Consider the following 21,096-nt stretch of genomic DNA (forward strand, 5'->3'; position numbering starts at 1 on the left):
AGAAAGGGATGAATATGCAACACATTGACCCCCATTTTGTTCACAAACCGTCTCCCACTTTAACCTCCCCCAACTCATCCACCCTCCCCCCTTGACCTCAATTCCACAGACAAATAAACACAACAAAAGTGTGAGGTCACAACTGGTGATGAAGATCTCCTCACAGCGGGGGTCGTCACACTCCACAGACATGAGAGGGGCGTCTTTGTTTTAAGTACATTTCAAATGCAATTCAAATTAATGCCATCAGCGAGACATTTTCCTAAATTTACTCCTTTCTTTTACCATACTGTTAAATATACAGTATACATTTTTTTCGTCTTACCAAAGGAACATTTGAAATATTTTGATAAAGTAAAAAAAAAAAAATCAGGATTAAAATATTATCATTTAAAGACACAATTATTGTGTACATCTCATGAATTAATCAACTATTAAATCTATTAATTTACCACTTTTTTATATTTATTTATTTTATTAACTTGTGTGTTTGTGGTTTGACCTTTTAAATTACATCTTAAAACTGAAATTTCAATTTCATAATTAATGTTAAGTATAAACCCTCTATTTTAATTGTTAATAACATCCGTTTTTATGAATTATTTTAAAGGTTTTGTATTTAATACTTTTATTTTGTTTCCCTGTTATTGGTTGTTCTACAAGCTCCTTCACAGCTCCACTAGGCGTCGCTGCATCCCACACAAATGTAAATAAAAAAAGAAACTTTAGAAAAAAAAGTTTAATTTCTTCCTCAAGGCTATTTGTGTCCATTGTATCCTAGACTCGTAATCATGTCGGCTACAAATCTCAGTAAAAAGTCACTTAATTTACAATTACAAGCCAAAAAGAGCAGCTTCATCTGGAGCATGCTCACCATACCCAAGTCAAGAGCCAGGAAGCTATGAGGTCAACGTTCATTCACTTGTTCCTGACTAGCAGAGAGCTTGGACTGAAATACAGTGGAACCTTGGTTCTCGACCGCAATCCGTTCCAGAAGGCCGTTCCAGAAGCGAATTGTTTGAAATCTGAATCGATTCTTCCCATTACAATGAATGGAAAAAGAAACAATGCGTTCCAAGTCCTCTATGTGTGTGGCCGCTGCATGTGGGAGGGGTTGCCGAGTGAGTGACGTCTCTCCAGAAGTGAAGAGGTGCCCGGTGCGTGTCCAGCTCTGAATGTGCGCTTCTGTGCAGTTTGGCTGTGACAAAGTCATAAACCAAGTCAGGCTCTGTCCCAGACTCGCCTCATCCCTGTCCCAGCTCCAGCCCACAACAGGACATCAAACCCTGTAATGCGTGCTCCAGGTCCGTGCACGTAATGTTTTTTCCTGCTTTTTTCAGGGTCGCTTGAATTCTGGATTTTTGTTTGAAATCCCCCCCCCCCAAAAAAAAAAAAAAACTTGAAATTTTCGTTCGAACTCCAATTTGTTCAAAGTCGGGGACGTTCAAAAACCGAGGTTCCACTGTAAATTAGTTCTTGAGACAAGGAGACGTCTCGCGGTAGTGAGTCATGTGATGCTTGTTCATTAAAGAGTGGTTCGATAAGTTAGACACAGAAGAAAATAGCCACAGTATTGCACCTTGCAACACACAAAGGGGAAAAAAAAAAAATCTCTTACACACACACACACACACACACACACACACACACACACACACACACACACACACACACACACACACACACACACACACACACACACACACACACACACACACACACACACACACACACACACACACACACACACACACACACACACACACACACACACACACACAATCCAGTAATACACCCCAACATTCTTCCACACAGAGAGCTATGAACAACTTTACACCAATGACCGACTACAGTCTTCTGACCCTTATGGGTTCAAATCCTGGTCCACCTCCCGAGTGAGTCCAAAAACAGGCGGCAGCTCCGTGTGCCGGCATGTGTCGTGAAGCCAAACACTTGATCCAGTAGTCATGAAGGAGCAGTGGTTGTAGAAGTCCTCCGTCAGTAGGTGGCGTTGGTGGGTTCTCGTCCCGCGCTGAAGAGGACCTCAGCCTTGGAGCTGAGGAAGTATGTCAGCAGCAGGGAGGTGAGTAGGACGCCCACACCTACGCCGAGAGTCAGCATCTGAGGGAGAGAGCAGACAGACGGTCAGGCTGAGCAGCATCCTGGGTCTGCCCATAGGTCTCCCCCCAGCAAGTCGGATGATCCATGGGTCTGCTGGCTCTTCATGGTGAAGCTCCGCAGGGTCACCCACCTCTCCTCCCCCACGAGTGCCACTCACCTCCAGGTCGTGACTGGCCACCAGGAAGATGCGCCCTTTGATTTCCTTCCACCGGGACTCAGTCCACGTAGAGTAGTTTCTGGAGTTGTACTGTCCCAGCAGCTCCATGGCGGGAGACACAGCTTTGGAGGTCCGGGCAGTGGACCGAACACAGAACCCCTCTCTGGTGGTGCTGTTTGTGGGGGCGGCCCCTTGAACCCACATGTAGTAGTAAAGCTGGAAACGGAATAGTTACAGACTCTTAGACTCTCGTTCCACCAGCAGGGGGCGTATCAACACATACATGTTTGTTGTCTTTATCCTCTTTAGCTTCCCGCTGGTTCTGACAGTCCTCCTGCGTGACGTTGACGGTGCTGCCCGTAAGGTTGGCGAGCATGTGCTGCAGCATGACGACGCTGTCGTGGATGGACTGCTGGAACGCTCCCACGTAGAGGTCGGCGGGTTCGTTTTCTGAGAGGAGGGAGAGCGCAAGGTCAAGCTAACAACTTCACTCTCAAGGGTTCGCCATTAAACTGCTACCACATGATAGGAGGTCAAACAACGTGAGTAGTAACCGACCAGTAATAGCTACTTGATAGACAGATTAAGTAAATCTGTGTATTCTTTGCAGACTCGTCTGTAACGTCAATATTTTCTTTTACATCAAAATTACAGTTTAATTCCAACAATGAGACATGAAGGGACTGGATGACTTGGTTTACGAGCCACAGCTGAAGCCAGAGTTAGTCGAAACTCACTCAGGTGGCCACTGAAGTCGGCCGGGATGATCTCCTGCAGCCAGCTGTTGTTGGAGCTCACCAGGAAGCTGAACAAGATCCGGGTCACCTGAGCAACAAACACAGAAGTTCATGCTGTCAGTCAGCCACACACCACTGTGACACAGCAGTGAAACAGCCAGACAAGGCTCTAACACAGCCAGGTGCTGAGAGGTCACTTGAATTGAAGGAGTCACACAACGACTGCTGAAGTTCTTCGCCTGTAATACTGACCATCTGAGGGTCAGCGTTGATGCCACTGGCCACTGTGTCTGAGCCTCCGGCCTGCTTGTATAAAGACCGGGCGATCATGGTGGCGACGTCAGCGAGAGACTGCAAGGAGAGGACGCACACACAAGTGTGTTAATGTCACAAGATTAATTTAATAATTCCAAAAATCTCATGAGTGACTGTCGGGAAGCACCTTGGCCGTGTCAGTGACGAACTGCAGCTGCTGCTCGGCCGTCAGGTTGGCCGGATAAGAGACGTTCACATACTGGGCATTGTCGTACATGCTCTGGTAGAACCTGCGGACACGACAGTGAGGCGTCTTGCACGTCTGCGGGGAGCGTCACGGGCTTCTCACCGATTGGCGTAGGTTGACTGGTGGTCCTCGATCACGACCCCCGGGATTGGCCGGGCCAGAAGGAAGCGCTGCAGGGAGGCGGGCGGGAGAGGCTGGGAGACGGGCGGCTCACCCACCGTGACGCCCAGGGCTGCGGCCGAGGAGCGAAGGTTGGCCATCAGATTTGTCACCTGGAAGCATGAGCAGAGGAAAGAAGAGGTTCAGAAGAAATGGAAAGGAAATGAGTGAGCTTGGACACGGCAGAGAACAAACCTCATCGTTGACGGTGCTGTTCCTCCTGGAAACTGGATCTGAGTGGAGCCATAGTCTGGGCTCAGTCTGGAGACCCACCTGCAGGAAGATCACCTCTTGAATCACCCCCATGTCACATGACTCCTCAGATGATGTCAATTCAAGAAATATTTTAAAGACATGAAGATTATAAAAAAGAAAAAGAAATAACTGAAGTCACACGAGGACCGAGTTAAGATGAGACAAACTGGAAGCTGCTTTCAGACGCCAGCCCCCCCGACACTCACCTGTCCCACCTCCAGCACCGAGTGAATGTTGTCCAGGTCCACCGGGAACTGCTGGTTCTCCATGTCGTACACCATCCTGGAGCTGCCGATGTAGTCGAATGTTTCCTGGAGGAAGAGAAGCCAGTGAGCGTGGTGAGGTCAGCGGAGGTGCTCCGTGAAGAACTGACCCCATTGAAGAAGGTGTAGAGGATGGTGCGGTTGGGCTGAGACGTCTGCGTGGCATTACGTAGCGCGTGAGCGGCGGCCAACAGGGTGATGAAGCCAGAGGCTGCGCTCTGAGCTCCGGGCGCGATGCCGAAGAAGAAGGAGTGGCTGTCGATCTTCAGAGGAAATGGAGTCAGAAGGTTTTGCTACAAGAGCTCCGAGTCTCACACACTCACTCTGGCAGCTGCGATGACCACACTCTCGCCAATCTTGTGACCTTTGGCCGTGTTGTTGATGGGTCTGGTGGAGGCCCAGACGTTGTAGTTGCCCAGCGGATCGCAGACCTTATCTGTGGAGGCCAAAGACACCACCATCTTCAACATTCTCTTCTCTATCGACGACAGTTCTGAAGTGAGTCTGATGGGGAAATACCAGAACTGAGGCTGAAGGTGTCGGCGCTCCTCCTCATGCAGGTGGGCGTGTCGATGACAGCGGACATGTGGGAGCGGAGCTCCATGGCACACAGCGGGTACTGCGGCTCACTGCCGTTCACCGGCATGTTGTGGTCCATGTAGCACTGAGGAGTACAGACACCTTTTACCTCAAATGAATAATAGTTTGCCGGGCTTGAGAGCAAACTGACGGAACAAATACACAAACTCATCACATCTTTTAAACTAGCAGACTTTACCTGTCGAATCCTGGTGGTGTCATTGTCGTCTTTCAGCAAGAAGATGGGGAATCTGAAATCCTCGTAGGAAAGTCCGTTTCCTTCAGGGTTCCACACCGTCACGTTGCAGTGAGCCAATTCTGGGCCGTAGGTCTCTGAATACACACCTGAGGGAGGGGGCAAAGGTCAACCCACACATCACCTCAAGTTACTGGTGCATCAGTTTCAATCACAAAGGTGAACTTTTAGAAGATAAAAACAGTTTCAGCACTTCAAACATTAATGTATGAAAGCACACAAGTACAAAAGAATGTAGCCGTCAATAAGGGACGTAATATATGAGTAACTAAGCCTCACACGGAACCCACCCGTGTTCTCATTGGGGCAGGTCACATGTGGGGAGAAGTTAGTGGCTGGATTCTCACTGGGGGCTACCAACGCGACACCCGCCACCCTGTCTGTACTGTTCTTGAGTTTCAGCATGACGGACCTGTCGGACACAAACACAAGGAGATCAGTTCCACCATGAGTGTATAACGTGTTTCTTACTTCAGTTGCGTGTCTGTCATAATACATGAACGTGCCCTTTGTTATGCTTGGTTTTCTGTCTGCGTCTGCAGACTGTGCATTTGCCAGAGCTTCCATTAATATAGTGTCAGAGCGTGCGGGAGCATTTCCTCTTCCTGTGCGTGTGCATGAGTCACCGATTCCAGAGTCCCAGTGGCACCCCCACAGGTTCCCATTTGCAGCAACTAGTACCTGGTGAAGAGGTGTGACTCAATGATGACCAAGTAGGGAGGGGTGCGTCCAGTACTCAGGACAAACTCCAGGTTCTCCTCCGACTCCAGCACGTGAAGAATGCCGACATTCCCCGACAATGATGCTGAATATGGGAGAGAAACAAAGTCAATCTCTCCAAAACCATGCAGCTGCAGGATGGGGGAAGTTGGGAGTCTGCAGTGGCTCTATACTCACACTGGCAGCCGATCTGATGAGTTGCATTCAGCAATCGTACACATGAGACGGACGTATTGAGCGCCACGTAAATCTTGTCCTCCACTGCGGTGCTGCTGACGCCTGAGAGAGAACAAACATCCGTTGAACCGTGGACGGATATCGCCGTCAGTCATTGCTAAATACTTCTGAATTTGAATCAAAGCTTTCATACTCCAGGCGTCAGTAGGTTTAACGTGGCCTCACATCAGTTGGAGTCTTCATATTCAATTTAACACTTCTAATCTACCCTGCTTCAAACATCTTCAGGAAATGTTTGCGTTTTCTGATTGCATCTTAAGTTTTGAACATGAACTTGGTCAATTGACTTTCATCAAGTTTCTTTTACACTACTTTTAAAACTGAATGTTTTAGTTTCTTCAAACTCTGATATATATCTGATTGTACTTTTGTCAACTCGACATGTTCATGGTATTACTGTGGTGAACTAAGATGGCTATTGGAATGGACTTCTGACTTCTCTTTTTACTTTATTTATTTATTAAGTTTCTGTAATCTGACTAACCATATTAAAGTTTGGGCCGTATGTTCGTTTTCCGACACCCTTTTCTCAATTTTGAGAAGGCGTGCTGGCACAATAAGGATGTTTAAGTGGTATAAATGACGCTTTCAAGGTTTAAATTCGTCCAACTTCATGGAGTTGAAGCGAATACATTGTGGCTCCTTGTGGCAACATACCAGTTTACTGAAATAACCGTTGATATTCTCGACATTGGGTTGGAATGAATCGTAAAACTACGAATGACGTCGTGGGTTGTAATCCCGGAGCTCTGCGCGGAATCACGAGCAGTCACGCTCTAGTCAGGAGCTCAGACCCGGCTCTTCAAGTAGTGAAACCTGGCGCTTCAATAATTTGGGGCACTGTAAAGAAGTCGAATGTGAAACAACACTAATCCATTTGACGGCAGTAGTTCAAACTATCATTTGGCTAAAGAGACAGCTATGTCGTTAGCTTAGCATCCGGCTAACTCCGAACACAAAAGAAGCGAAACGGATACAGTTCCGGACACGGGAAACACTCCACGTTCATATAGCAAAGAGAGAATATATCGCCGAAGGGTCAGGCTGGTCACTTACCAATTAAAAACCCACATAATAATAAGTTAACGATGCACTTGATTGTGAGAAAGTCCATCTTCCTGGTTCACACAGGAACAACACAACAGGAAGTGTTGACATGGAAATCGTCCGGGTTTCGCCTCTTCAGTTCCGCTTCTGGTCACGCCCCTAAAATAGATCCGCTCCACTTCTGAAAATAACATGTCTGCATTCTTAAGACACAGTTGATACGTGGAAAGTGTACTTTCGAATGGAAATGTAGCCCTCCTTGACTCTGCGTTGTGTTCTTTCTGTAGTGGATGGGGTGAGCGGGTCAGGGAGGCGGTCGTAGATAGTGTTGAGAAGATTCGGTGTCTTTTATTTCTGTCTGCAGAGCAGACAGCGAACACTCACATTCCCAATAAATTTAACAAAATAGCATACTTCACATGCTGCCAAACACACAGATATTAAGTGAATACGAAATATATTACATTTTCCAATTAACCAACTCTAAACAGACCACAAAACACTCAATATGATCTCAGTTTCTAAACGTGTCCTACTTTCAGTGACTCGTCTTGCCCACCTCTACGGCAAGTCACATTGAACAAACATGAGAAGCAACTCAAACGAACACGAAATAAACATTCTCATGAGGTTGCCACCACCCAAAGGCGTAACAGGTGCACTACACTACAGAAACATAACTTACATTAAGACTCTTTGCTAATAAAATTTTTCAAGTCAATCCTGACTCTTCACACACAGCGATGTACCTGCTTCAGCAAACCAAACAATCTTTGAAGTCTCCTTGCAACTAGACATATACACATATGGGTATGTATATGACATTTGGGTCCCGATTGCAGAGGTTAGCTCCTTCATCAGAGGGCAGAAAAGGAACAAATGTGCAGACTGAGTGTCGCAACACATGGTTACCATTAACAGGAAGCTGAATGCAGAATCTGAATCACTGCGCACAGAAACAGTCCATCTTGTGGCATTGTTTTATTTCTTTCATACATAGAAGTTGGGATTGTTTTATCTCAAGACAGAAGCAGAATTGTGCAGCAGTTGTTAAGATAAAGCCAATGCAGAGAAGAGCACAGAGGAGCAGAAGGAATTAAAACTCTTATCACTGTGAAGGCATACATTCTCACATAGTTAAATCTATATTGTGGACTTGTTGAACAGATTCTTCTTTCCGTCTTCACGCTCAGCGGAACTGAAGTGGACTCACGCGCAGGCCGATCACGTCCTTGCCGATCTCTGTCACCTGAAAAACAATAAAAGATGGGCACGAGGAAGTTACTCATACCTGTTTCAGCAACAACTAAAAATGAACAATAGTATTGGCCTGAAAAAACTGGTGATTTAAAGGTACTCACCTGAGTCACCCTGCAGATCTGGCCTTTGTACGTGGGACAGTAACAGGCTCCAGACAGAGGACACTTCTCGACAGGACGTCCGCGGTACAGGGGGATGAAGGAGGCGGCGCACAGGTCAAATGGATTGTGAGGGTCGTAGTTCAGCTGGTGTCCATCGGTCAAAGTCTTCTCACATGCTGCCAGGATCTTGCGGGTCTGAGGAGACAAACAGAAGTGTGACCCCAAAAGATCACAGACGTAAGCCGTCGCCACGGTCGACTCACCTGCTGAGCAACGTCAGGTTTGGGCCCCAGCTCCAGCAGGCGGCGAGCAAACCCTGCCGCTGTCTTGAAGTTGCGCAGTTTGAAGAAGAGGTTGAGAGCCGTTCGCAGAACCAGCACCATGTGGACCGGCTGCAGGTTACAGTGGGTGAAGTAGGCGGCCATCTGTGGATGCGGACGGAGAAAGTTGATGTTTGAGGAGGAGGCTGTGATTTAAACAAAGGCTATAAACTTGACTTAAACTTGCCTCACACAGCCTCTTCTGCTGATCCAGAGTGTCTTTAGGAAGCTTCTTCCTCTCAGTCTCCATGGTCAGACCTACGATGTACTCTTTGCAGATTGTTATCAGCTGCTGAGCCTAAAGAACAAAAAAGAAACAAATTATGTCAGTAACAACTAGTAAGTCATCATTCAGGAGGACAAGAGCTCATGTATGGAGACGGTTAGGGAGCCCAGGCTGACGGTGAAGAAGGCAGATTCTCACCTCAGCAATCTCCTGCTTGTTATCAACCACCAGCAGTGGCACTGACAGCAGGATGGCTCTGAAGCGCTCCACAGCCTCCTCAAAGCGCCCTGCAGTGGTCAGCTGGTAGCACTGCTGAAGGCGGGCAATAAGGTCGGCCAGGCGAAGTCCTACAGCGGGCAGACCCTGCTTTGCCCCGCAGTCCTGAGCAAAGTCAAAAGGCGACTCAGTTTTGACTCGGCTGGATCAAAATCAGGAGCTGCGAACTTGGTCTCACCTTCCAGTTCCTCTGGGGGTTCCCCCTCAGGCACGGCAGCGAGGGCAGGCCCAGGTAGCAGGTCCGGCCTCTGGACAGAGTCTGCATGAACAGAGACTTGTAGGGTCCAAAGTTGACCACTCCGACTTGGTCGTGGAGCAGCTGTGAGGGGGGGCAGATATTTTAGGTTACCAACTGACAACAGTGTTGAACCACTCATAGCCAACTCACTCTCATAGCAGTTTCAAAGGAGCCAGCCAGCATGTGATCCACCGGCAGCTGAGAGTTGTTGCACCACATCTGGGTGGGACTGATGCCCTTGGTGGGTGGGACAAAGAAGCCCTCGTCCCCACCTGCTCCTGCACCAGATGGCAAGTCCTGGAGGGGAAAAGCATTTTCACACGACGTTCCTCTCAAAGATGCTCCAGTTCTATGTTCCCTCACCAGCTCAGGAGGAAGGTCCAGGTCCTCCTCCACCTCCCAACCACCACCTTCCTCTTTGCCGAGTCCATCATCTCCCAAACCTTCCTGAGCATCCATGAAGCCGTCTGAGAGGCAAAAGACAATTTAAAAGGATTGACTTTGTCCAACCACTCAACCGGCCGTGTCCTGAACCTACCTTCATCAAGCACTAGCTCGGCATCATCACCCCATCCTTCTCCTCCAGAAGCATCCATGTCCAGGTCAGCAGCCATCTGACCGGCTTTACCTAGAGGTTTGAGTTATTAGATGAGCTGATGCCTGACCAAGATACACCAGCTGTTTACTTCAGTAAACTCACCCTTGGCAGCGATGGCACCCTCGAAGAAGCCCTTGGACACTGTGAGGAGAGGCCAGTTGGTGTCCAGGGGGTTGATGGGAGGCGGCGGCTGCAGCAGCTGTGCATTTGGATCAATCTCTGGGAGCTGTTACGGGAACGATTGACAATTTTATTCAGGCTATTCCACTTAACTTGTACTGATCCAACCTTGAACGACTCTAGGAAAACAGCACTTTTTAAACGTACCGTTTCCTTTTCAGGATCAAAGGTCTCCTTCAGAGCCTCAGCTTCCTCATCCAGTCCATGAGTGGCAGCAGTGAGGTACGCCAGGGACTCTAGGAGACCGAAATGTTACGCTGAGCAACAATGCCTGGCACAATATACACATGACTCATTTGTTTTTATATTTACATATACTATGTTAATAGAGAATTCTGCAGTGATTAAAAGTGTAGTTTTGTATTCCATTACCGAACACCATATTAATATTCAAAAGAAAGATGATTGGAAGAACTAAATGAAACAATAAACAGAACTCACTCTGGCCACAGTTCTTCAGGATGCGAACCCTCTCGCTGACATCTCCCAGGTACAGGGCGGCCTGGTAGTGCCCGCTCATGTCCTTCCTGATCTCAGCTGCCGGAGGAGAGAACAGGCTTCAGCTTCTGGCCTGAGCACGACACACATGACATCCTGACACCACGTACCGATCTTCATCATCTTGCGCAGCTTTGCCAGGTTTCCGGTGATGAGGTAGAGGAAGGTGAGCTTGTCAAAGTTCTTTGTCCTCTGGTAGCACATCTCCACCACCTGGTGATGACCCTGCAGCAGCGCTGCCTCGCCCAGACGCTCCCAGCAGCTACGCTCGTCCAGAGCCTTGGCTGCCTCCAGCGCCACCTGGTGGTTTGATTGGAGACTTCAATACAACACGGATCACCAGCAGCCATTTTGGCAAGCTGAACCTGAAGTGTACCTCAATGTTGCCGCACTCCAGAGCCAGACTGAAGCGGGTTTTCTCATCTTTAACAAAGTGCAGCGCCACCTCTGGGTAACCCTTTTTCTGCAGGTAGGCGATGATGGACTGACCCACAAGCTTGGCGTTACGCACCATGTGGAGCACCTTGCAGCGAGAGAAGCTCAGATCAAGCAGGAGAAACCAACAGGACTCTCGTTGACCTGATCTGGGACTGACCTCATCGTATTTGCGGTTGACCAGGGCAAGTTTGAAGCGGTACTCTGTCGGGTCGATAGTGAGGACACGTGGTCTGCACTCCCGGTCCAGGCAGTAGACGCTGTTCCCTCTGACACGGGTCACATAGATGGGCAGATCCAGGGTCCGGATGATGCCATGATCCCTGCACACAGAGGACAGAAGAATGCTCAGTTCACACAATCTCAATCACGGTACGTCTCTGCCACCTGCTGGACATAAGTTGCACAACGACTGAAAAATATAATTTCACTAAAAAATAACATCATCTATAGATCAACTTCAGCTGGTGAGTTTGTGTTTGAGCTCATACCCAGAGGTGAGGGCGTATTTGATGTGGTTGGACGTGGTGTAGATGAAGACGCCACTCTCGTCCCACGCTCCGCTCTTCACCCGGATGTTCTCGTGGATGTTGCACAGACTCTCCAGCTTACGGTTGCAAATCATGATGGCTGCAGGACAACACCAGATCGAGTCAGGACACCTGGATCACTGCAAGACTTCTGCCTTGACTCATCCACAAATGTCAACGTATAATTACATAAAGGGAATTTAGAACCCACAGCAAGCTTTTCCCTAGAATATCATCTTACTTCCTCCTAACACTGTCAGTGAGGGCTAAATCTAATCATCCCAACAGGAAAAACATTTTTACAGCATGCGACTCACTTAAGAGGGCAGGAGTTCTTCTACTCACCGTGCTTGGCCAGTAGTGCCACGTGGCTGGTGTCTGCGCTCCACACCACGTACTTGACCTTGGCGATCTTGACAGTGGCCAGCGAGCGCTTCTGCTGCACATCGAACAGCGTGACCCCGTCTGCGTCTCGGAGCAGCAGTGAGCCAGTGCCGGCGTAGAAGATCTCCTCACAGCTCGGCACCTGAACCTTCTTGACGATTTCGTTCTTCAGATTCTTGATCAACAGCTGTGAAATGAAAACAGTCTTGGTTTCTGAGCACGAAGAAAAATCACATTTAATTTGACTCTTCTAGTAATGATAACATTTTGATGACACTCTCGTAGCAGGACATGACAGTGGACGTACCGAGTGCATTCGATCCAAGACAGCAAATCTGTTCCTGGCCACCCAGACTGCAGTCAGACCAGAGGAACGTTTCCCTTCTGGTGCTGTTAGGAGAGAAACATCAGCAACTGTGCCGACAGCGAAACAAGATCATTCCTAAATGTGGCAACAGTCGGTACCATCAGGGTTCTGGGAGTCACTCTCTTTGGGGATGGAATAGAGGTCATAGGTGCTGTTCTCCAGGTTGGTCGCCCTCTGTAGGAGATAGGGGGAACAACTAGATAAACAACTAGGAATGTGGAGACAAACAGGTTGGTTGTCTTCTGTCACTCACCGTGCAGAGCAGTACAGAGTTTTCAGCTGGGTTGTACGACATACTGAACACTGGAAATTTGGAGCCACTGGAGAAGAAATATAAACATGAATTCATTAGTGTGACTTTTTTTTTTGACAAAATGCTGCGTAAGCCCCTCAATGATCAACTACATATTTAGGCAGACAAAGAATGACTAATGTTACATAGAATCATTGTCTTGAGCAGTACCTGCGGAGCTGCATGACAGCTGTGTCCTTGCTGCTGTTGAAGTCCAGTTGACGGAGGAAGCGGTCCTTTACGTAGTAGAGCATGTTGCCATGAACAGCATACGCTGGCCGCTCACGCTCCAGCTTGAATACGATCATGCCACTGTCATGACCTGAAGAGATGATCCAAGTTACAGTTAATCTTGGAAGTCAGTGCTGAGACACCATAAGCTGAGCGAATCATACCAGCAGCAAACAGGTTAAGGTTGGGGTGAGCCCCGAGGACCCAGAACCGGTCGTGATCTCGACGGAAGGTCTGCACTCCGGTCCTCTTGGACATGTCCCAAACCCGAATGCTCTTGTCCTCGGAGTTGGACAGGATGAGCTCCTGGCGCGGGTGGAAAACAGCGCAGGACACGTTGTTGTAGTGGCCACGGCACGTGTCCAGCTCCCATGCCTTGGACTCTATAGGGAGAGGAACCCACAAGAGGATTACATTTCGATTACATAGACACCGACATGGACAAAACAACCCGAGTCTTCCTACCGTTCATCCTCCAGATCTTGACCTGCCTGTCGTCAGCGCCAGACACTATGAGGGGCATGCTGGGATGGAATGATGCCCAGTTGACCCCACGGTCATGACCCTGACACAGAAACGCATCCTGTGGTTAAAACTGTAGCATATTTCAGAAGAGAAAACTAGGTCTTCTGTTGGGTTTTCGTGCTTTTATTTTGCCATTTCTGTTTTTTTGTGTGTTTCTGTTTCCAGTTTCGTAGTCCCTCTTAGTCAGGCATGAGTTTTGATTCGGCTGTTTTCTGTTTCAGGTTTTTCCATGTCCCTGTGTGTTTTCCTCGCTCTGCGTTTTGGTGTCAACGTCCTTGGTTTCATCGTTCCTGTTAATCTATTAGCATACTAAATCTCTTGACTTATTAATCCCTCAATTAGTCAGTCACAGGCTGCAGGGTTCGACTTGTCAAGGTGAGTCACTGGACTAAGCATTTCACATTTCTATAAGAGGTTCTTTCTGGAACAAGACTCACTGCTCCAGAAAATTCGGGCACCATATGATTTAGAACCAATGTTGGATAAGAAACAAGATATACCTCCAGCACGTGTTTGACCACAGCATCTGAGGCCCCAAACAAGTCGACACCAGAGATTCCTCGAACCTCTGTCTCGACGGCACCAGGAGACAAGTTCTTCTTCCTCAGACCTGGAACCGACAGTAAAAGCACCGTGCGGGAGGAGGAGGCATTTGGAGTCACACGACACAAAGGGAACAGAAACACCAGAAGAAATTAGTTAACAACACTGTTGGTAATAATAAAGGGAGACATTTCTGCTACAGCTGTGGTGCTGTTGGACTGCTGAACACACACACACACAGGAGTGAAACCCAAACGCAACATTTGTTGACTCAGTCCCCTCCATATTAAGTCTGGGAATAATCAAAAGGTAGCAGGAGCAGGTTGATTGTTCAGGTTAATGAATCAAAAGTACAGCATGATCAGATGATTCTCAGACTCAAAGGCTGGGATGGTAAAAGAAGGTGAGAAAACAAATTTTGCGTTCTTGACATCAGCCTGCTGAACAGACTAGGTGAACAGTCAGTCCAGCAGCAGCAACATGGAGGGAAGGGACACAGGGCACTGAGTGCAGGGGCAGATGTTTCTGGGAGGAGCGATGGATGAGGACTGGTGGAGTGAGTGGACCGGGCTAATGTGGGCGGGAAGGTGGGTGGGTGGTTGGCACTGTGAAGATGGGCTTTGGAACTGAGGCATAAGAGGGACTCAGGTTAATGTTACAGCTGTTCATGCATACAAGTCAGTTGCATGCAATATTGTAAGACTGGCTGGTAGGCGACAAACAGAACCAGCTCACACACATGAAGATGTGTCTTCATGTCAAACTTCAGTTAAGAACATGCAAGAGTCATGCTGAGTCTGTGACAAAGCATTTAACTACAATACTTTACGGTTAAGCAAGTTAGATGTATGGGATTACAACAGCTGTGCTAAACAGTGTGAAGCGACGGTACATTTCGGAATGAGTGGGAGGATCTTGACTGAGGGGCAGCAAGGGTTTGTGTTGTGAAAATATTTGAATGAAAAAAAATGACTGAGAGTAGAATGCAAAGTCAGTAAAATGTGTCTATAGAGATGCGTCAGATGCATTTTGCACAATTGTATTATGAGAAACAAACATTATGAAAACACAAAGTTTGTTTCCCCATTGTTATGAAATATTTCAGAAAAAGATGTTGAATGTAGATGCATGTTCAGTTTCAGATGTGTTAATACGAGCAGGAAAATAATGTGCATTAATAACTAATGTGTAGAGAGGATAAAACAATGAGGTTACAACATGAGGACGAACCACAGAGATATGAATGTGGCTATTAGAAGATAAAAGTGAAAGACTGGAAGTAATAGGTGGTTCAGTGAGTATCAGGGTTAGAAGAGAGCAAGAAAAACACCAGGCAAACACTCAGAGCATGCTCAGACACAAACACCTTCATCTCAGTGAGAACACACTTTCGGTTGAAATCTGAATTATTCACACTCAGTTTGTCAGAATACTGAAATGTAAATGAATAATTCAGGTTGTTTTTGAGAGAAGAGGTGTTCCATCAAGCAGCCCATAGTACATTTTGGGGAGGAAGGAGAGGGTTAAGACACACATCTCACCCTCTTCTTCCTCACTGTAAATACCACTACCCCCGTTCTCCCCATCATAGGACCGGGAACCCTCTACACTGCCTTCTCCGAGCTCTCACCAGAGATATCCCACACCCGCACAGTTTGATCCAGACTGGCAGACACCACTAGATCCTCCGAGGGGTGGAACTGAGCACACATGACGTAGTGATTGTGGCCGGTCAGAACGCTGCGGAAGAACAGAGAGATTTTATAACCAGATTAGCTGTTAGAGCAATTCACATTAAGCACAGTGGATATTAATGAGGACAAATAGAGATCTTACCAGACACAAGTCCTGGATTGCCAGTTCCAAATACGAATAGTCTGGTCATCTGAGGCACTCAGGATCCATGGGTACTCCTGCATAGATAAAACAAATAAAACATTATACAACAGTAGTTGAAAACACGAAATAAAATAGAAGTAAAATATCTCACATGATGAAAGAAGGTGGTTCTGATATAATCCAGGTGACCAAGGAGTGTGAAGAGGCAACGCCTCAGTTTGTAGTTCCACACCTGAATGAAAAAGTGAAAAAAAAAAAATGAAAAGTGCTCAATTTCAAAATTTTTTTTCTGATAGGAAACTCGATTATCACATTAAACAAGGTTCTTATTGCAAAAGAAACAGCATCACTTTTACAGAAAAAGTTTCATGACTCAAAAGAAACCTTTATTTTGTAGTCATCTCCTCCAGACACAAAGAGCGGCTGCTGTTTATGAAAATCAATGCCTCTGACAGGGCCTGCCGATAAAAAAAAAAAAAATGTTATGGAGACCGATCAGATTTAAAAGCAAGCAAAACTATTTTCCTGACTCACCGTCATGCTCATCAAACTTGTCTATCAATGTGCACATTCGATAATCCCACAGCTGGATCACTCCGTTGTGCAAACTGGCAAGAACCCATGGCCTTTTAGGATGGAAACTCAGGCCTGGAACAGAGACAATGAAGAGCAACTGTCACATTTGAACTTTACAACAACTAGTGATACACTGCTTCAGAGCTGAATGAATGATAACGGGGAGACAGCGCTGCTAACTAATGCTGCTAGCCGGGTGATACAGCGAAGCACATTGTAGAAATACAGAAACAAAAATATATAACTATAACATTTACGTCAACATGCATTTAAGAATCATATCATATCATATCATATCATATCATATCATATCATATGAAGACGGCGGTAGAATGACACCGTTTTGTATGACAGGCAGGTCCAGCTAGCGTTAGCCCCCGGATTTAGCTTCCGTGCTACACGATACGTTACCTTTAACGCGCGCCGACTTGGTCTCAAATTTGGTCAACATGATCACCAGCGAGGACTTGTCTACCCCTTTTGCAAGTTATATCCCAGCAGACGCAGAGATATAAAAATGTTAAAGGCTGCAAGGAAGCAGAGTCCAGTGGCCTTCGGCTCGAGCTCCGCTTCCTGACACGTATCCAGTTTTGTCTTCCGGTTTTGAACAATAAAGTTTTTCAATGACGCAGAAAGCTCCACGGCGGCGGACTATAGACATATACCATACAGAGCTGCAACGCAATGAACTGCAACAGGCACCACTTCAATAGAGCGGATCTATGCGATCTAGTTCTATACAGTCTGATTTACTTTGCCACATCAGTCTTGTTTGTGTTGAGATTTTTTAAATAAGAGTTGCAGTCGGTCGAATGATGATATTATGGTTTGGGAGACTGTGCAGAAATAATATATTTGAGAATATATTTTGCTCACAAAATCTGTTACAATATTTCAAATTAAATCACATTGACCATTGAGGGGTGTGTTTTACGTGTAAAAATGCGATAACAGATTTATCTTTAACATATACTTATGTTAAAAATATGCAATTAAAGAAGGTACATTTAGAAAGATTGAAAGATAGCATAACACGATGGGGAAATTACATATACTATAATAAAAATACAGCCAATATTCTGTGTATCTTAATGAAAACAATATTTTTTATCATTATTAAGTACGACTCATGGTTGTTATATTTTACATTCAGTATGAGATTACACTCAAATAATAGATTCAATTTTTAACTATTCAAAAGGACCGAATACCTGACATTATGATGAAACAGATCACATGGGAACATAAGCACAACAAATGAGTACAATTTCCTTAACTTGTTTTTTATTTACAAGTACAAAGAAAATTCTGCACTGGATGCTGAACTTCTTTGTGCCACTGACAGTTGATTGATGAAGGCGTCATGACGGAAGTGAATCTGATCTCCAGCCAGTTCTTTTGTCACCCCATACACACAGCAATTTCTCGACTCATCTCTGCTGCATCATCAGCTGAGGAATAATGCAAACAATCCATCCTCTCAGGCGATCGAGTGCACTTTCCAGGCTCCACCCTCTGTGCAATAGAATCTATTGGAATGACACTTAATGTGATTTTAAACTGATAACTGAAGACACATGCTGTGATGTAAACAATCCATTACACGCCACTCAACGCTTCAGCACTTTAAAACAACCCAGATCTATGGGAAGCACTCTGCACAGGGAGTTCACACTAAATTCACTGGAGCAGAAGGCATCAGGAAATCATCCTCTCAGTCACAACAGGAGGATCATTGTAGGTTTGGCTGGAAAATATTAAAAAGGATGACAAATATTCAACCATTAATTAATTAATTCAATTAAATACGTTAATAGTTAATGAAATGAACAGAAACTATAGATGCCCTAAACCTGCACATCACCGCGACCCGGTCGGGCCAGCTCACACGGTGCAGCAGCAGCAGCAGTTACAAGTTTCCTTTAGGTTTATAAAATCGACGGCAGTGGTCGGGCGCATTGACAGGGACTGGTTAAAAATCAGACCAGAGACTACTGAGTTAAAAGTTGGCAATAAGTGTGTGTTCCCTGCTGGTTGGTGGTTTCCTGCCACCACAAAGTCTCCTGACAGTCTGGGGGTTCGTTCACATCGCCGCCTCCTCATTGCTGACACGAACAGGTGAAGGCTCGGTGGACCGTGACGCTCCGAAAGGCAGGCCCGTCACATGATGGAACACTGATCTGCCGCCCCCCCCTCAGCACCACCCGGAAGATTCAGGGAGTCCATATCAAAGTTGAAGCCTGGAGGCTGCAGGGGAGAAGTCCAGATACGTTTTTGGTTACTCACATTTTTGCTCTGGTTCATAGCGGGAGTTCATGTTCCCGTTTTAGGCAAGTTACCTTGCACAGCTTGTGTCCTTCCATGTCTATCTACCGGTTTACTTTTTCATAACCACTCTTAAATCTCCCTCATAGTTTCTGAACTGTGACACCCCTAAAACCGTAAACTGAGGCAACAAATTTAACATTCAAATTGAGGAACTTACTGCAGATCCTGCAAGCTCCTTAGGTGGCTGGCCAAGTTCTTGTAACTGCCATAAAAAAGAAACAGTTCTGTAACATGACAAAACAACACGACCTTTCCAGGATTTTCTTTACAAAGCTTCAAAAGGAAGCCTCAACGTTCATGTCCACAACTCAATAATGGAGGCCAGAATTTAGCAATATAACCTCAAAAGTTTAAGGTAAGTCTAAGGCTAAATGAGACAAACCTTTTGCATCAGGTCCATGGTTTGCTCAAACATAATGTCCTTGTCTTCTTCTCCTTCTTCCTTCTCAAAATGCTCACAGATTTCCCCCATGACTTTGGCCTGCTGCTCGTAGCGTTGGTAGTCCTCTGGGCTGAGGCTGGACTTGTTGGCCTCCAGCCACTCAGGGTACTGCTCAAGTGGAGGAAGATATTTAGCATACTGGCGTCTGGACAAAGAGAGATCGAACACAAACCTTGGTAGTAATCTCTTTGAGGGATGGGTAGAGCACGTCCTTTGAGAGGATGTTCTGCATGATGGACTGCATGATGGGAAGGATGTTTGCTTCGTCACCTTCGCCTTCTCCATCACCTTCCAGTCCTAAACCTTCCAGAGCTTTAACAAGATCATCCCCGGCCAGACCTGAGGACTGAAGTTAGCGGTCAGACACGCTCCACTCTTGTCTCACGCTGCTGTCCAAGTGGCTCACCTGCAGGTTGTCAGCATTCTTGGCCAGTCCTTTAAGCGTGTCTTTGAGACAAGAGGTGAATTCTTGTTGAGAGGCAGTGTCTGTGCCAACTTTCCCCGCCGCTTCGGACAGTTTATTAAAATGCTGCAGCAGGTCTGGTTCCTCCTGGGCGAGCTCGTTCATGGCTTTCTCCCACTCCTCTCTGGCCTGGGCGGCCATCTCGCCCTCAAACAGGGTCTCAAACAGCTTACAGTCCTCCAGCAGCGGCGGCGGCTATACACACAAAAGCAAGCACAAGTTTAGTAACTTTTGGATCTGAGCAGTGAATGTGTTTATTGAGCACAGTGTGGAAAATTAATCTGATCGCTAGCTAATAAACCAACATGCAAGAACTAGCAAGGGCCAATCTGAAACGATTTGACAGGTTTTGAACCAAATCACAGCTTCAACACCGGGAAACGTGATGATTTGGACAAAAAGCTAGCAGCTACTTGAACACAAACCTTCTCTGGTCCCTTGCTGGTGGAGGACGGGGCCGCAGCCTGGTCAGGGACCGGAGGTATGGGCTGTTTGTCAAAGTCATCCAGTGCATCTGAAGTTTAAGAACAAGGAGATAAGATACATCTGTGCAGGCAGACCAAGGAACGTTTGAATTAACTGGCAAGTTAGTGACAAAACATTGGGCCATATTTTTTTTTATTTCAATATTTGGTTAAATTGACGAACATTTATATTATATTCTCATTATCGGTTATAGTTTTAATCCAGTGGTTGAATTGCAGTTAGTACAATAGTCATTAAATAAAGTCAACACACATTTGCATTTCAGGTAAACAAGTCTCAACGGTCCAAAGACTGGGATGACTGTTAGACATACTGGTAAACACAATAATGCAGTCATACAAAGATGTAAATAATTGGTAACCTGGAAGAAGGAATCGACGTGGTATGATGACGTGTCGCTTTAGAACAATTACCAATACAGAGTGACACACTGCATCGTCGCTCAATTGATGCAATTGTATAGAGATTAGTCGGTTCGTTCAAGGGCAAATGTGTGGTTACTGACCCACATAGCTGAATGACAACAAACGACGTGCAACAGTGACCACATTAGTAAGTCGACAGAAGTAAATAAGTCACTGGAGTTCAACTTCAGATGACTTCTCCGAAGTGAAGTCCCAGGCTCAGTCAAGTAACTTGGACATGCATCGACTCCGTGACGACAACAGCGACACAAGACGAGGGAACGTGTCGCACTGTCAAGCCACGCACCTGAATCTGAACGGGCTGCAAAAAACGTTAAGAATGAAGCTTTCATTCGCGCTTACCGTTCAACAACTCGTCCAGTTCGGCATCATGCCCGGCGGGAGACTCTCCGGACTCTGACGCCATGTTGCTTCTCTTCCAAACAGCAGCGTCACGTGACTAACGTGGACGTCCAGTAAAGTCGCGCAATGTTTGCGTCACGCGGCGACACAGCTTGCGC

At 46.5% G+C, this 21,096-nt stretch overlaps 3 protein-coding genes across 4 annotated transcripts; all 3 read right to left on the minus strand.

Moving 5' to 3' along the window:
* Positions 1–509: 509 nt before the first annotated feature.
* ncstn (nicastrin) lies at positions 510–7,178 on the minus strand. The gene is made up of 17 exons (XM_053883583.1): positions 7,043–7,178; positions 5,927–6,028; positions 5,711–5,834; positions 5,320–5,441; positions 4,973–5,118; positions 4,714–4,858; positions 4,518–4,630; positions 4,305–4,457; positions 4,138–4,242; positions 3,872–3,949; positions 3,620–3,789; positions 3,458–3,560; positions 3,268–3,366; positions 3,016–3,103; positions 2,562–2,728; positions 2,279–2,494; positions 510–2,121 (listed from the first exon to the last, which is right to left on the minus strand). Exons 1-17 carry the CDS (start codon positions 7,098–7,100, stop codon positions 1,999–2,001), a joined length of 2,112 nt encoding a protein of 703 aa, XP_053739558.1. The 5' UTR covers positions 7,101–7,178; the 3' UTR covers positions 510–1,998.
* Positions 7,179–7,999: 821 nt separating this feature from the next.
* On the minus strand, positions 8,000–17,066 carry copa (COPI coat complex subunit alpha). The gene is made up of 30 exons (XM_053883582.1): positions 16,864–17,066; positions 16,411–16,524; positions 16,261–16,334; positions 16,028–16,108; positions 15,874–15,950; positions 15,668–15,777; positions 13,995–14,104; positions 13,435–13,534; positions 13,134–13,352; positions 12,910–13,060; positions 12,700–12,766; positions 12,545–12,620; positions 12,387–12,469; positions 12,041–12,266; positions 11,657–11,795; positions 11,326–11,488; positions 11,107–11,253; positions 10,841–11,030; positions 10,674–10,769; positions 10,380–10,468; positions 10,155–10,278; positions 9,993–10,082; positions 9,818–9,921; positions 9,605–9,751; positions 9,395–9,535; positions 9,139–9,321; positions 8,902–9,012; positions 8,658–8,819; positions 8,395–8,589; positions 8,000–8,282 (listed from the first exon to the last, which is right to left on the minus strand). Exons 1-30 carry the CDS (start codon positions 16,901–16,903, stop codon positions 8,223–8,225), a joined length of 3,669 nt encoding a protein of 1,222 aa, XP_053739557.1. The 5' UTR covers positions 16,904–17,066; the 3' UTR covers positions 8,000–8,222.
* A 618-nt stretch (positions 17,067–17,684) lies between these two features.
* Positions 17,685–21,096, minus strand: pex19 (peroxisomal biogenesis factor 19). 2 transcript variants are annotated; one of them, XM_053883435.1, is made up of 7 exons: positions 20,939–21,096; positions 20,111–20,199; positions 19,629–19,880; positions 19,395–19,568; positions 19,163–19,330; positions 18,938–18,982; positions 17,685–18,199 (listed from the first exon to the last, which is right to left on the minus strand). In XM_053883435.1, exons 1-7 carry the CDS (start codon positions 21,000–21,002, stop codon positions 18,185–18,187), a joined length of 807 nt encoding a protein of 268 aa, XP_053739410.1. In that variant the 5' UTR covers positions 21,003–21,096; the 3' UTR covers positions 17,685–18,184. The 2 variants fall into 2 exon arrangements, with proteins under 2 accessions (XP_053739410.1, XP_053739409.1); XM_053883434.1 differs by having other exon boundaries at positions 17,686–18,699; positions 20,939–21,095.

This window comes from Synchiropus splendidus, chromosome 13 (genome assembly GCF_027744825.2).
Source record: "Synchiropus splendidus isolate RoL2022-P1 chromosome 13, RoL_Sspl_1.0, whole genome shotgun sequence".
In the NCBI taxonomy this organism is placed as follows: Eukaryota; Metazoa; Chordata; class Actinopteri; order Syngnathiformes; family Callionymidae; genus Synchiropus; species Synchiropus splendidus.